A 15,598-nucleotide genomic window follows, 5' to 3' on the forward strand; every position below is an offset into this window, starting at 1 on the left:
ATAGCTTTCTGTTCATCTGTATAAACCAGAAGGTTTAGAAGGTTTAGAATGGGAATTAAATCTGTGCTATATTTAGCTTGAAGGAGAGGTGCTTCTTGTTCCTTTCCTTTTTTGTTGCAGAAAGCCTTTGGCACATCAAAAATTTTCTGAGCTTTTTTGTGTTTTAAATCTCTCTTCTACCTTTCCCTTTCAAGGAGAAGGCAATGCAAGTGGTGTTGATCAATGCCTTATGCAGTCAGATTTTATAGCAGGTGTAGGCCCCTGGGGGTCCATCCTTCCAGAGTACTGAAGTTGCTGAATCCTGAGTATTGTCCAAATCACAGTGGGTCATGCTTGCAGGTGTAAGATTGTTGAGATTTTAAAATCTCAACTTTGTTGACATCTTTATGAAGGATGAAAGTCACAACCAATTTATGATTCTCGTTCAAATATGTTATTGCAGAGGGCAGTGGAAGGGATGTCACCATCTTCCCAGCAACAGGCACAAACTTGATAGATTAGTAAGTCTGTTTTATGCTCACTGTGGATGTTAATTTATGAATCTTCTGAATTTTGGCTGCCCCTTACTGTTGTTGTTTGTCCTATATTTGTAAATGTTCCTAGTCGCTGCAAGGCGATCCAGATATATTGGTGATGATGGGGAATGGATTTTGCAGAGGAGCTCATAGCTAAGTGTTTTCATTTGTTCAAAGTGAAAACAAAATTAGCAGAGTTTGCATTATGTCTCTGAATTCTAGGGAAGAGAAAGAAGGCATTAAGTTTAGAAAGCCTACTAGCCTGTTAAGATAGCAAAAGGTAGCTTAGAGCAAATCTTCCACTGTGAAATTCAAGAAATAATTTTCTGCAAAAGTGGAAACCATTGCTGTTTTATAAAGTCTTTGTTTGAAAAACGTTAAATGATTTTTGTATGTTCTGGCACATTAGTTAACACTCTTAGAAATAATCTGTCTGGTGTGGTGGTTGTGTGGTTGGGTTTTTTTTCTCCAGTAGTTTGTGTTCAGCAAAAGGAAGGGCTTAGTGATTTGGGGTTTTTTTCAGCTTCTTTGACATGGAATATCCTTACTGGGCTTTTTAATGCAACTTCACTGAATTCTTAATTACATGATGAGAAAAGGATTTAGTTGACTTCTTTCTGAAAAAATATGCTCAATGGTGAGTGAAACAAACTATTAGGAATTCTATTAAAAGAAATTGAAGACAGTTATAACCTTATTACATTGCTATATAAATGCATAAAGGGTCCACCATTATAACTGCTGCAGGTTGTTCTTGGTGTCTTAGTCTGGAAAAGGATATAGCAGAACTGGAAGAGATTCTGAGAAAAAAAATGTGAGGAAGATACAGAATAAACTGCTCCTGCTTACCTTGAAAGAGAGATGATTCAAAGAAAGTTCTGTAAGAGTTGGAGTGAGGCTGAAAAAGTGAATAGGCAGTATTTGCTTGTGCCTTGCAGTATAATCACCAGACAGCATTGGATGGAATATATTGAAGGGTACAAAAGTATAGAGAGTTTTCTTATATAATGTTTCAGGTCTGTCAATTAATATTAACAATGATGGTTCAATTGCAGCCTCTTGTTTAAGGAGATACTTTTCCACAGGGAGCTGTGTGGAAGTTCCAGTGTTTACTCTGGTTTTTGTTGATCCCTAGAGCGTCCCTTGCTTGCTGTTTAGGAAGCAGTGTACAGGATGCATGGGTTTTTCATCTCGCCCACTGTGTGGTACCTATTTTATGATGCATGGCCCTCACTGCTGGTTTTTGAGCAAAATAAGACAATCCTAGTGTATGGTTGCAGCTTTAAACTGACAATCCATACATTTTAGATTTCTCTTAACTTGGAGGAGTTTGGTTGTTGATTGAGCACAGTAATTTACATTTTATGGAGAGGAATTCACTAGTATAGAGTAACTTGGGATACTGTAGTAGGAGATATAATTGGGATATAGATAGTGTAGTAGGGAGATTGCTGGAGTTATCTGGAAAATTGTTTGTACTGGCAGGAGGATCTTGAGAACTGGAAGAAGCAAAATGTTTAAGCTGCATAGCTGTCATCACACTTGCAAACTTTCTTGTAATCTTCTGTCCACTTTACAGATCAAGGTACTGAGAAACATGAAGGAGCGGGTACTTCTGGGATTACTGATCAGGAGAAGGAATTGTCGAGCAGTGCATTACAAGCTTTTCAGGTGAGACAAAGCCAAACTCTGAGACTTCTAATTTACCACATAACTGCTAAGTGGGCTTAAATAATTGTTTTTGCTGTTTTCTTAATACAGTTGCAAATGCATCAAGAGAATATTATATCAAAGTAGCATTAGTTGGGTTGTAAAACCAGCACATGCATTTTCTGTGTGATGTGATGTGAGAAGACTGAACGGGATACTTGAACAAGAGCATGTTTAAATCTTGATTCCAAAAACTTAGTAACCTTCAAAGCTGTATGATGATTTAATTAGAAGAAGCAGGCTGCTATTCTGTGTCAGCATTGGAAATGCATGATCTCTCTGAAGAATTAATCACTTCAAGCTAAAAATGTTGTGTTAAAGGGTCTAAAGGAACCACATGTATTTAAAAAACAGCAAGGAAGCAAACCTTTTTGTCACTTCGCATTAAAACATATTCTTCTATGCATAACATCTACAGGAAATATTTACTGCCTGTTTTGTGTTTCTCAGAAGATTTTTTTTTTGTGTGTGTTAAAATTCAGGTACCCGGACTTCCGGTTTATTTCTTTCCTTATATTGTCTCCTAATTTTGTTTAGTGTGACAGGAAGTATAATTGCTTTTCTTTTCAGTTGTTGTATCTGTTTCCAAAATGCCTTGTGTTAATTCAGTTTTGGATGTGTGAAATAAATTGGGGGGAAGAATTTAAATGCTCTCTTTTGAGATTCCTGCTTGTATGTGTCACTCAGTACTTTAATTTTGCCTGGAATGTTGTCATATGAAGTGCATGCAGTTGGTCATTAAACTGACTGTAGCTGATGCTGTTCACCGATGTCTTCTTGAATGCTGTCTAGCTCAATTATTCTTTTTTAATAACGTTTTTATCCCTGGCATTTGATCCTGAGAACTGAAGGCACATGAAAGAGTAGTTTGTTCTCCACCTTGCCCACAGATCTACATGCCTAAAATACTTTTGATCTGCTATTGACTTCATTTTTACTTTTATACTGGTCCAGTGTATCTGGTCTATCTCATGATGTTTTTCTTGCTTTAAGAACTCCCTAAATTCATGGAGTTCTGAGGTAGCAACAGATGAGAGCAGAATTAATTTGGTGCCTTGTTTGCCAATTTTCTTGCAATTGAGTAGCTGTGAATAGCGTTGTGGACTGTCTTGCATGCTGCTTTATCATATTACACTTCCAATTTCAGTCTTGATAGAATTCCCATAAAATTGGTTACTGCATTCTAGATCTTGTCTAGTAGAGGGGCATAAAGGCTGCTTAGCTGATAAAAAAACATCACAAAATAAGCTGAGCATTCAAAGGTTCAAGGTTTGTAGTCCAGCCATGATTAGAAGCTGTGTTGCTGTGATCTGAAAGCTACTCCTGATGAAGAGAAGCTCAGAGCATGAGCACGGGAAGAGAATCACTGGGAGATGAACTATCTCAATTTAAGAACACACCAGCAGTTGAGTTCCAAGTCCCCATGTTTGTGCACATGATCACTAGGCAATCCATGCTGTTGGTGCTTAGAGCTGTGAAAATGCCTGTCAAGGTCCTGCTGCATCTCTCTGTAGGTTGTATGACTGTGCTTTCATGGGAGACTGAAGGAACTGGAATGGTTCCGTTGAGAGTAACTGTAGAATGGCAACTTTCTTGGGAAGAGGAGAAGGACCCCAGAGCCCTTCTCTGTTGTATTCTTTCCTTAATAGAGGAAGTTAGTCAGGAGCCCAGGAGGAACCTCTATGGAACAGAAATTAAAAAGGAGGAGGAAGTGGAGGGTGGTTATGGTACTTAAGAGCTTAGCTTTTGGTTGTGAAGCACTGACAGAGATGGAAATGAATCTGCTTATCTGTCTGACCAGATTGGAGGTAACCCTGATATGGAAGAGCTGAATGTGATTATTACTGTGTAGGAATTGAGCAGTTCAGAGTGACGCGTCATTTAGGCTTAATGTAGTTGAAAGAGTCAGGAATTCTCTTTCATTCCTTGATGCCACTAAATTCCTCCTGTACCAACACAGAAAAGACCAAAACTGAAAGCAGGCGGAGGTGAGCCTTTCTGAAGTCTTTGTTTATTCCTGAGGTCAAAGAAAGGGATTTTTCAATTAAATCACACATCAGCAGAGCATCATGCTTGGCTCCTAGTTTCTGTTTAGGCGTGCCTGGGTGATTGAATACTTCATCCAACAGCTGAACCTTGTAAAAATGTTTTTTAAACCTATACTGGGAAAGTGGCAACCTTTTTTTTCCAACCTATCTTAAGCTGACTTACATAGATTAAATTGTAACTCGCTATATATCCAGATGAAGTGAAGGATGAACATAAAATGTTGGGCTGGGACTTGTGTAAGCAACTGCAACCACTCAACGTTCACATAATCGGGAAAAGTTTATGAAAACTGAGGAAATAAGAGTATTGAAACTTAACACTTTTCATGGAAACATCTGTTTATAATAATCAACTACATAATTTGTCCTTCCTCCACCAAATTATTTTTGAAGTTTGGATATGGCTTCAATATTTATATTTGGTTCTCATACATGTTCATCTGCATAAATAATGAAATGTGTGTTTAGACATCTAGTTCACTTAACTTGCTATTGATAAAGGAAACACTTTGTATCTTCTAATGCATGTTTCTGGTATGTGTGCAATTTCCAGGCTGGAAACTATGATGCTTGCTTACAACACCTAAATACCCTTCAAGACATCAACAAAGATGACTACAAAATAACTTTGAATACTGCTGTTGCAGAATTCTGTAGAAGTAACCAGACTACAACGGACAATTTGAGACAAACCCTTAACCAGCTGAAAAACCAGGTAAGGCAAATATATTGACATGGTATTTGATTTTGAGTACTACTAAAGGTGGTGAAATCTTCCATGAAATAGGAGTAAAACTTCTGCCCCTTGTCCCTTGGATTTAATAAAAGAATAAGAAAGTAACATTACTTTTAAACATCTGAGTCAGTTTAATCTTTTATAACATATTTGGTAGTTATGTTTTTAGTTATTGTTGCAATTGATATGAGGTTATAACAGTAGAAAGACCTGCTGTGTTCTTTCAGTAGAAAGTTCCTTAACCTGGAATAGTTTATGAAATAATAAAAAAGTGAAAATATTATTTTACTACTCAGTTGACAGCTTTCTATTTGATTGTATATTTTTTTGCTGGGTTTATGTGCAACAACAGTAAAGTTTATTAGATTATAACTCCTACATATCTTTAGAGACATTCATAGTTTTGGATTATCTTTTTGTTTAATATCTGACATTTTAAAATCATAGGTACTGAAAGTCTGTAGTGAAATGAATGGTTTTTTTTTTCAGGTTCACTCTGTTGTTGAAGAAATGGATGGTTTGGATGATGTTGAAAACAGTATGCTGTACTACAATCAAGCTGTTATTCTGTATCATCTGCGTCAGTATACTGAAGCTATATCGGTTGGGGAGAAGCTGTACCAGTTTATAGAGCCTTTTGGTATGTAGACAGAAAGAAGATTTTTGTTCACACAATAACTACAGAAAGATCATTCAGTCTTGCTCACTGTCAGACAAGTGATTTTTTTTTTTATTTGCCTAATATGCTTTTAAAAAAGTAGATAGGGTTTGGAATGAAGAATGTTTTACTTATATCAAGGACAACAACCAAATTTGGGGGGAAGGTACTTCAGAGACATTTAGCAGACAAATATAAGGAAACTGAAATGGATTTTTTGCAACTTGAAAAGGTATTTATGTAAATGATATGTACAAACTAGTGAAATTATTTTAAATCTGGTATTTTGAGTCATTGTGGGTCGATGTCTGTTTTTCAAGGGACTCACATTTTTAAATATCTGCACTAGGTCATACATAATTGTATGTGCTCATATGTGAATATATATAAAGTCTGCAGCTCTTATGAGCTATGAGACCTTGTGTAGTGGAATTGCCATACTTGTATGAAATAACTTCATAATCCCTGTTGAATTTTAGAAGTGAGAAGGCTGAAGAATATGCGTGCTTATCAATAAATTAAGTAAATGCTACTGTGTTTCTCCTTCAGTTCCTCACAGTTTTCAGTATGCATAATTGGGACTTACTCTGCTGAAGTCAGATATATTTGTACAGAATCTTTTCAAATTCTGTGGGATTCTGCATTTTCGTGTGACTCTCTGTTCAGATGCTGCATCTTTGGTGCTGATCTGCCTAGATCAATTCTCAGAATCTGTGAACATGAAATACTTGTTAAGCTGTCTTTAGTCTATGCTTCTATGCTGATGCCATTTGAATGAATGAGCTTTGTTTTCAGTATATGTACCTATCTATGTGTTTCACTATATATATTTATTTAGATGGCTGTATTTTTTTTTCTTATGTAATATATTGATTTTTCTCATAATGTTGCATAAATGCACTTTGTGGTAATTTTTTTTTCTTAGTCATGTTTGGAAGGATTAGTATTAGAGCTGTAAAATCATTTTTACTTCTTTGCTTTATACAGAAGAGAAGTTTGCCCAGGCTGTGTGCTTCTTGCTTGTAGACTTATACCTGTTAACTTACCAAGCTGAGAAAGCCTTGCATCTGCTTGCTGTTCTGGAAAAAATGATTTCACAGGGCAACAATAACAGCAAGAATGGAAAAAATGAGGTAAGCTTAAAATCATATGAATGCCACTACAACTTTATCAGAAGTATGCTTTAACTCAATCCAAATTTAGTCTTTTAAAATACTTTTGAATTTTAAAACTCTGATAGATCATCTGTAGCTTTAGACACCAACTTAGACCTGTTGTTAACTGAGTTAATTATGTACAGCAGTTGTTTATTCCTTCTCTTTCACCCTTTTCTCTTACACTGAGGGAGCTAAGATGTCTTTGAGTCAGAGACAGGCATTGGAAAGACAGCTGTCTTCAGGGTCAAATATACATGGTTTTCCTTGTTTGTCTTGGATTATGACCATATGAGACCCTAAATTTGAGAGAGAAGGGTCAGTGTCAGAAAGGCATTGCAACTATGTAGCATGGGATGGGAAATCAAGTATCTCTCTTGCACAGTATCTGAAAGTATGAGGCATACTTTCAAGTGAAATCTTTTATGTGTCTTTTGGAAAAATCAGTAGAATCAGTAGTGACTTGGAAGTGAAAAAGGGACTTCAGTCTTTTCCTGTTGATGGTATGTCACACTTAAGATAAAATATTTTATCTTTAAGTATATATTAATTCTGCTAAAGGAAATATTAAAGAGGTACACTAGAATGTGCAAATCATCCTTCTGGGTAAAAGAATTCTTCTCAACTGCGGAGCAATGTAATGTAACACTAATGTTAATATAGAATTCTGCTCTTCGTAGACTGGTGTGGTTGTTTGTGGACTTTGATTGTTAAGCTCAAGTTACAATTTTTTGTGGTATGTGTATATTTTGATGTTAAATAGTGTGAAATACTATTAAATACATATTTTTCCTCGTGTGAGTTGAATCTGTCAACTGAACTCAAAAGGTGACTAACAGTAACAGTTCCATTTTTTTGTTTGACAGTCAGGTAATAATACAAATAAAGATTCTTCGAATCAAAAAGCTGAAAGTGGAGCTTTAATAGAAGTTGCCAAGTCTAAGATACATCAGGTTAGTGTCTGCATATTATTTATACAAGAACATTACTTCAAGGGGTTTTTTTAACATGAAGTCCCATCTCCAAATCTAGTTCAGCATGAATTGTGATACCCCGTCTATCCTTGTTGTAAAACAAAGGAATGAATTTATCTAACTCTTCTGTTTTGTAAGATCCATGTACAGGAAAAACTGGCCTAACACACAACCCCTTCCCCCATTTCAGTCCCTGCAGTTTATGAAAATTTCTTTAAACTGCGGTTGGCTGCACTGATTTTGTATCTGTTAGACCTCCAACAGTCTAAATCAGCTGACATTTTATTTCATTGTACTGTTCTGTTGAAAAACATGAAGAAACAGAATGCTTCTCTATCAGCATTCACTTACTGGTACTTTCAGTTTAGTAGATAAATGTCTGGAGATTAAGAGGTTAGATTATTTTAATTAGTTTGTCATTTTAAGTGCTAGTATCTGTGTTTGAATATAGAGTAGCTGTTGAGCAGTGAACAAAATGTTTGTCTGCTTATTGTAAATACAAGGCCTATAAATGTGTTGTTTAAAGTCTGAATAGAATTTCTTTTTTATGAAGGCTTTTTGAACAGCTTTTTACTACCCAAAATTGTATATAAAATATTCCATAGTAAATCCCTAGATACAGGTCATCTTGCAAACTGCACAAGTTATTGTATATTATTTAACAAATTTCATTTTTTAACAGTATAAGGTGAGAGCCTATATCCAAATGAAGTCACTAAAAGCATGCAAAAGGGAGATCAAGTCTGTTATGAATACAGCTGGGAATGTAAGTATTCTTAAGGCTATTGTTTTTCACATCTAGATCTGTTCTCTATCTTAAAACTGAATTTGCTCATGTTCTTTACCAAAAAAAGGTCTTATTGAGGGTAGATGTCTGAAGCAATGCTTTATGTAGTGATTTTGGTTTGTAATCTCTTTTTACAAGTGTAATTAATGTAGAATTTTCTTATTTGAGCTGTTTTCAGTTGCTAAAAAATGTCCTGTGTTGTTTGCGATACAAAAATAACAGTGAAACAGTGTATAATGAACAGGTTCAGCTTGCTTTTTAACTGAAACAGCACAAAACAGGTTTTAGTTTACTACAGATGTTATGGTTATTACAAACTTTGTCATTGGTGATTTAAACCAGTTCATAGAAGATTAATTCTGGCATACACAGAAAGCACTTCCCTTTTGTTGCCCATTTCAACAGCTGCTAGTTTAACAGAAATCCTTCTGGATCATGAGGTCTCTGTTGGCAGACCAGGAAGATTACAGTCCAGGAGTAATTGCAGGGAGGGAAGTGTGGGGAGGAATGTACTAGAATACAGGTGGAAGAAAGTTTGGAGATCCTCTGCACTTAGCCACTGCCATAACAGAGTTCTCTAGAATAACAGTGGGTTTGAGAGCAGTCATAGAGAGTATACGTAGTTTGGTAATTTGGAGGTGACTGTTAATCATGTGTTCAACAAAGAAATGCTACTTCTTGAAAGTAATTGGGCCTAAGCCCATTTATTTTTAAAATGGCAGCAGAGGCAAGCTGTTTGTGAAGTGATTTAACACTAGCGGTAGGAACCATAAACCAAAAGAGGACTAACTGTTGTTTTCTCCTTCACAGTCAGCTCCTTCTCTTTTTCTTAAGAGCAATTTTGAATATTTGAGAGGCAATTACCGTAAAGCTGTCAAACTTTTAAACAGTGCAAACATTGCTGAACATCCAGGCTTCATGAAAACAGGTAAAATAGAAACCCTTCATCCTGCAAATACTTAAATGTGTAGTATAATAGGACTACTTGTTGATATTGAATTCAATCATTAATAGATTACTTAATTGAGAAGGCCCTGAATGTCATGAGTTTATATGCTGGATATGTTTTTAACACTGTGGTGTTTTTCAGTGAATGTTCTTGTAGACAATGCTGTGATTGTCTATGAAAATGGATTTGTGAAGGTGTAATATTTGCAAGGCTCATAACTGAGTCTTTAAATCAAGAAATGAAACAAAAGGCAACTTACTAGATCTAGAATTTGAGATCTCAGATTGTACTTGGAGAGGAGACTGTAGCAGTTGTAATGATGATTGTGGGGGAAATGTTTCATGAAGTGTTAAAGTTTGGCTTCTATTGTATGTGATTTTAAATTACTTTTATCTCTAGAAAGTATATGTGGATGTGCTCAGAAACAGAACAGCATGTAAACATGTAATTTTTTGGACATAAAAGTTATTTGTATACTATAAGTATATCCTCTGTATATATACACTCACTGTATACAGTACTTAAATTTATTTGAGATTTAATTGACAGTTTAAAACTTCAGTTGAAAAATACAGAGAGAAAACTGTCTTGGGTCAGTAAAGAGCTAGGATTTAAAAAAGTGCTTGTGCTGTAAAACTAACTGAATTTCTTTGCTACTTTGTTCAATGCTGTTTTTGTGATAGTACTACTAATTTCTTGTCCTGTAGGACTTTTTTTACCTAGTAGGTATTGCTGCCTAAATTACTGTTAGATGACAGAAGTTTGAGTTGACCCTCTTAGTAAATTGTTTAAACTTCTGTATTTTACAGATAAGTTTCATAGAAAACATTAAAAAAATTTGCCATAATGCCTATTTGCACAGTAGAATGTTCACTTAATAGTCTTCCTATGTTTTGGCTAAAATAACATCTGTTGAATTTGTTAATGATCTGTTTCTTGGTTATTTGGATTTTTAGGGTGAGTTTTTTTCTTTATTTCTTTATTATCAATGGTAACCCTTCAAAGATTGTTACCAGCAAATAAGTTTTGTCCTTTATTATTTAGAAGGAACCTTTTACAGTGTTACCTGAACGTGATATATTTAGAAAGAGTGTATTTCCTGCTTATGTGGTTGGCTTGGCTTATTTGTTTATTTTATAAAACTTAGGCAGGTAATGTTACTTGAGAATTTTGCTTTTACAAGAGTCATCTGTTAGAAAACTTGAGGTGCTTGCTTGCTAATTTCTGTGGAAACCTCCAGGTGAATTCACTTCAACTTGCAGTCTGTCAAACTGGCTTTATATCTGGCTCTCCTAGAATATGGTGCACAAGATCTGGAAGTCTGTGACTGCCTACATATAGGTCAACTCTCCAAGAGAACTAGAATGGTGTGCAGAAATGTATGTTATTAAAGCTGATGTGACACTGGGACGTAATTCCTTAATCCATGAGCATCTCACTGAAGAACATGTTTAATAGACTGCCATAATATGCTGACCCGTGAGAGAGTGGTTGGAGCGTTTCATGGGCTCACCAACAATTTTCAGTTTCTGGAAACGGTCTTTGCTTGTTCTCCCAGGTGAATGCCTAAGGTGTATGTTCTGGAACAATCTTGGCTGCATCCACTTTGCAATGGGAAAGCACAATTTAGGAATTTTTTACTTTAAAAAAGCCTTGCAAGAAAATGATAATGCGTGTGCACAGCTGGGAACAGGCAACTCAGATCCAGGTAAGGAAGAGATTATAATAAGTGGTGGAAGAGGGGTGGGTGAATCAAGAAAATAGAGGGTAGAAGGTTTCAGTAGTTATCAGCAAAATTTGTGTTCCATCTCTTTGTGGAAGACAGTAGGGTGAGAATTTTGATGATAACTTGATTTCAGAATATAGTTGCTATTTCCAGAAATACATGATGACGATGGTGATTTGTTTTTCCTGTTTTCCTTGATATACCTTGGAGGGGCTGGGACAACTATGTCCCTCATTTATAGACTTTGACAATAAGTTAGGGAGGAATTACAAAATAAAGTTTTTGTGACATATTTTGTATAGGTTATTTGTAGTCCTGCTGACTGGGTAGAATCATCAGGGCATGAAGGATGAGTGGGGTTTTGTTGTGTTTTGTTGTTTGGGTTTTTTTTAACATGGAAGATATAGAAAATGTGGAGTATAATACTGTTAAATTAGCATTTGGAAGATGATGTGTTTCTCAGACTTTCCTACTGAACAATTTCCTACTTGTATGAGACATGTTTATCTATTGTTTAGTTTTATGGGTACTTTTATCCATCAACTTTTGTTGTAAGGATACAAAAGCAAGAAAATAAACATAATAAGTTTTCTTGCTTTGCTTAATAATACTTTAGTTTGGTTGTTTTTTTTTTTCCAAGTAAATGATTTCATAAAATCATAAAATGGTTTGGGTTGAAAGGTACCTTAAAGAACATGTAGTTCCAACCTCCCTGCCATGGGCAGGGATACCCTCCACTAGACCAGGTTGCTCAAAACTCCATCCAACCTGGCCTTGAGCACTTCCAAAGATGGGACATCCACAGCTTCTCTGAGCAACCTGTTACAGTGTTTCACCACTCTCACAGTAAAGAATTTCTTCTTAATATCTAATCTAAACCTACCCTCTTGTCAGTTTAAAGGCATTCCCCCTTGTCCTATCATTCCATGCCATTGTAAAAAGTCTCTCTCAAGCTTTCTTGAAGCCCCTTTTAGGTACTGAAGGGTCTTCCCACAGCCTTCTTTTCCCCAGGCTGAACAACCCCAGCTCTCTCATCCTGTCTCGTAGGAGAGGTGCTCCAGCCCTCTGATCATCTTCACAGTCCACCAGTTCATGCCCGGCTGTGTTGTCCCTTCAACGGATAGCAGAACGAGGGCCTGTGAATGTGAGGCCGCTCCTGTCTGACTATAGAGGGCCTCATCACTCAGTCTTCATCATTTCACGATCAAGTTATAACTTTTTTTATTTCTTGTTTTCTTTAAAATCTGCTTACTATCATGCATTTCATTGTTTTTCCTGTTCCTCCCCTGGACCTAAGTGCAACCTTAGGTATCAGTGTGAAGACAAGAAAACGTTTCATGCTTGTTAGCAGCAAAGTGGTTTTCTTCTGGAATTTCTATGAGTAACAAAGATGTGTATTCTCACATATCTGGGATTCAGTATTATTGTGTAACATTTATCTTGAGTGACAAGGAACATTCGTGGTTAGCATTTAATGTACTTCAGTCTTTATTAACGATACAATTAATTTATCTTTGACACCACTTGTGATGTGAAAGAAATTTGTTTACAGAGGGAGCCTAGTGAATTTCTGCAATGAAAGGGGTTTTTGGTAGTTTTGGGGTGTTTCCCACAGCTTCCCTCTTCCTCTTGGAGTTATGTTTTCTGCTCTCCTGAGTTGCACATCCAATATGATGTAATCCTTTTCTGCAGGTAAAAAATTTTCAGGGAGACCCATGTGTACACTACTGACTAACAAACGGTATGAGTTGCTCTATAATTGCGGAATTCAGCTCTTGCATATTGGGAGGCCCTTAGCTGCCTTTGAGTGCCTGATTGAGGCAGTCCAGGTATATCACTCAAACCCTCGTCTGTGGCTGAGAATAGCAGAATGCTGCATTGCTGCCAATAAAGGGGTAAGTAGCTTTGCAAACTTCTTTTAAAAAAATGACATGTGGTCATGGGTAGAATTGATACCTAGAGTTAAGCTATGCATTTTAAAGGCCTAATATTGCAACACCTCTGTGTAAGTCCAGAATTATTATTTTTTGTGCATATGTATTTTGCATGTTTAATCTGAAGCTGCAACAGGTGGAGGGAAATCTTTGCATGTGATCTTCTCTTCATGCAGCCAAAGCTCATCTAAAGTTTCAACGTTTCCTCACTCATTTGCCACTAGAGATTTGAGAGGGGTGAGACTGTGCTGTGGGTAGCCTGAAAGTGGCATAGTCTTAGGGAACAGTGATCAGCCTTCTCCATCCTGAAGCTCTTGTGATCACAGCTGATGGGGAACTGAATGTCTTAACTGCTGAGACTTCACCTTCTTCTGCAGGCAAAGTTGGTGGAAACCTGCTGATGGCAGCGTATTGCGTGTCCTCTGGGGCATCTTGGTTTCAAGTCTGTTTAGGATAAACCCATATGTTAAAATTCAGAGAAGTGGGGACAGGATTGTTTGCTCTTAGAAGAGAAAACTGCACTAAAATAATATGTCTGTGAAATTGATTCCCTGTGAAACTGTAATTCACCCCTTATGTGTGGGGGAGTGAGGTTGTAATCTGTGATTGCATGATCCTATGCAGTTATTTCCACAGTGTGCCCATTTCACTCACTGCACAGGATGTGTGGGATTAATTGAACAAATACCTAACTTGAACAAATACCTTTATCACTCTATTTTCCCCCCACCCCTGAATTCTGTTTTCCTTCTCTGGGTGGTCTCTGTGCATTTATTTACAGCACATTATTAAAATCCTTCCAAATACAAAATTTGTAACTCTTCTCTTGGGAAATTCAAAGGTACTCATTATTTTGGTATCTCTATTTCAGAAAATTTAGGAAAGATATAACTTTATAGCTTGATAGAGATTTGCTTATACCCCCATTTCATAGACACGGCACTGAAGATTCAAGAGTGTGGGGTCAAAAATGGGTTAACTTTGATTGTATATGTGCTAGCTGTAATCAGATTGCTCAAGTTTTATAAAGCACAGAGAATGCAGGAAGAACAGCTTTCTTCATGCTCATTTTGCAGTTTTCTGCGTCTGTCCTACTGGCTACAGGTCACACATAGATAAAGAAGACACATGTGATCATCTCTAGTGAAAAGCTGAGTATGAAAGAGCGGATTAGCTTAGGTTTTGTGGCAAAAAAAAGCAGTGCTAGGATTCCTTTCACAAGGATAGTGTTTAGCAGTCTGGAAAAGGGAAATACAGATCATTATGGAGCACTTCTCTGTTTACTGCAGAGTAGCCAAAGCAGCTGATTACGCCAGGCTCCTGAGGCTTTCTTCCTGCTACAGTGATGATCTTGTGTGGTGTACCAGAGAGCCTTGAATTCATGTCACAAAACCAACTGGTTGTTTCCTAAATGCATGATCTCAGAAGAAAAAAATTAACTTTGGATGCTGTTAATATTATAGGCAATGAGGAAGTGTCTTTAAATTATAAATTAGATTTGTAACATGACAAGTGAATCTCTAAAGTCAATACTGTGCTTAATTTGACCTTGTAACTCAATTTGCAATAATATTTCTTGCAATATATGTGTGGATTCATATTTATGCTCTGAATACCATATAGAAAAGTAATTTCACTGAAGCTAGTTTTACCCACTTTAATATTTTTGTTTATAAAACATGGATGGAAGAATATTCCCTCTTAAATGCCTGCATTTTAAACATCTTTTTTGAAATATGCGCTTTATATCCAAACTCATTGTATTTTTATTTGACATCAAATGCCATTGTTTCAATATTCTTTTTCACAATAGATTCTGATAAATTTTCTGAAAAGTGATAGCTGTTTAAATTGCAGATTTAGCATAAGTTTTTCCTTACAACTGTGACTCTTCATCACTGATTCTGCTTACCAGTGAAGTTAAGATGGCTCATCCTAAAGCAACCAAACAAACCCCAGTAAATATGGTGTAGAGATAATTCTTGGGACTGACAGAGTGTTTTAAGTTCATTTGACCCCCAGAATGTCTACATACTCAAAAATCTGTTAAACCAGTTAATTTAATGTATCTTTGCATGTGTTGTTGTTCAGCTTCGTGCTCCTCATGGAACTGTTTGAGATCAGCTTTTTCGGAGAGCGTTTTGAATGCTGTGTAAGCAGGGAGAGAAGATGGCAAGCGTTGCAGTGTCAATTCTGAATATTATTTGGCAGATCATATTATTTCTTTTTAGATATCCTGTCAGTTCTTTTAATACGACTTGGTTCATTGTTTTTGTGCTTTCAAAACAGAGGAGAAACTAGGTCAGTAGGCTATCAGACAAGCTGTCAGAACTAATCTGTGCTTACGCTGTGTGCAGTAAAACCCCTCTGCAACACAAAGACAATAGAAGATGCTTGATCCTTCATT

The 15,598-nt window shown here is 36.4% G+C and overlaps 1 protein-coding gene across 11 annotated transcripts in view; it reads left to right on the forward strand.

Moving 5' to 3' along the window:
• CNOT10 (CCR4-NOT transcription complex subunit 10) overlaps positions 1-15,598 on the forward strand; it is a 59,760-nt gene that overhangs the window by 29,588 nt on the left and 14,574 nt on the right. For 9 of the 11 annotated variants that reach the window (XM_039391243.1, XM_027733347.2, XM_027733348.2 and 6 more), the window contains 9 exons: positions 2,095-2,186; positions 4,827-4,988; positions 5,499-5,649; positions 6,655-6,800; positions 7,688-7,774; positions 8,478-8,561; positions 9,393-9,510; positions 11,090-11,239; positions 12,950-13,152. In XM_039391243.1, the coding sequence (XP_039247177.1) occupies positions 5,520-5,649; positions 6,655-6,800; positions 7,688-7,774; positions 8,478-8,561; positions 9,393-9,510; positions 11,090-11,239; positions 12,950-13,152 (918 nt within the window). In that variant the 5' untranslated portion in view covers positions 2,095-2,186; positions 4,827-4,988; positions 5,499-5,519. Of the gene's footprint in view, positions 1-442; positions 501-2,094; positions 2,187-4,826; positions 4,989-5,498; positions 5,650-6,654; positions 6,801-7,687; positions 7,775-8,477; positions 8,562-9,392; positions 9,511-11,089; positions 11,240-12,949; positions 13,153-15,598 lie in introns of all 11 variants that reach the window. The other 2 variants (XM_027733349.2, XM_027733352.2) reach the window with 1 other exon arrangement.

The sequence above is a fragment of the Pipra filicauda genome, unplaced genomic scaffold (assembly GCF_003945595.2).
Source record: "Pipra filicauda isolate LSUMZ 115617 unplaced genomic scaffold, ASM394559v2 scaffold91_size2508729_pilon, whole genome shotgun sequence".
Classification (NCBI taxonomy): Eukaryota; Metazoa; Chordata; class Aves; order Passeriformes; family Pipridae; genus Pipra; species Pipra filicauda.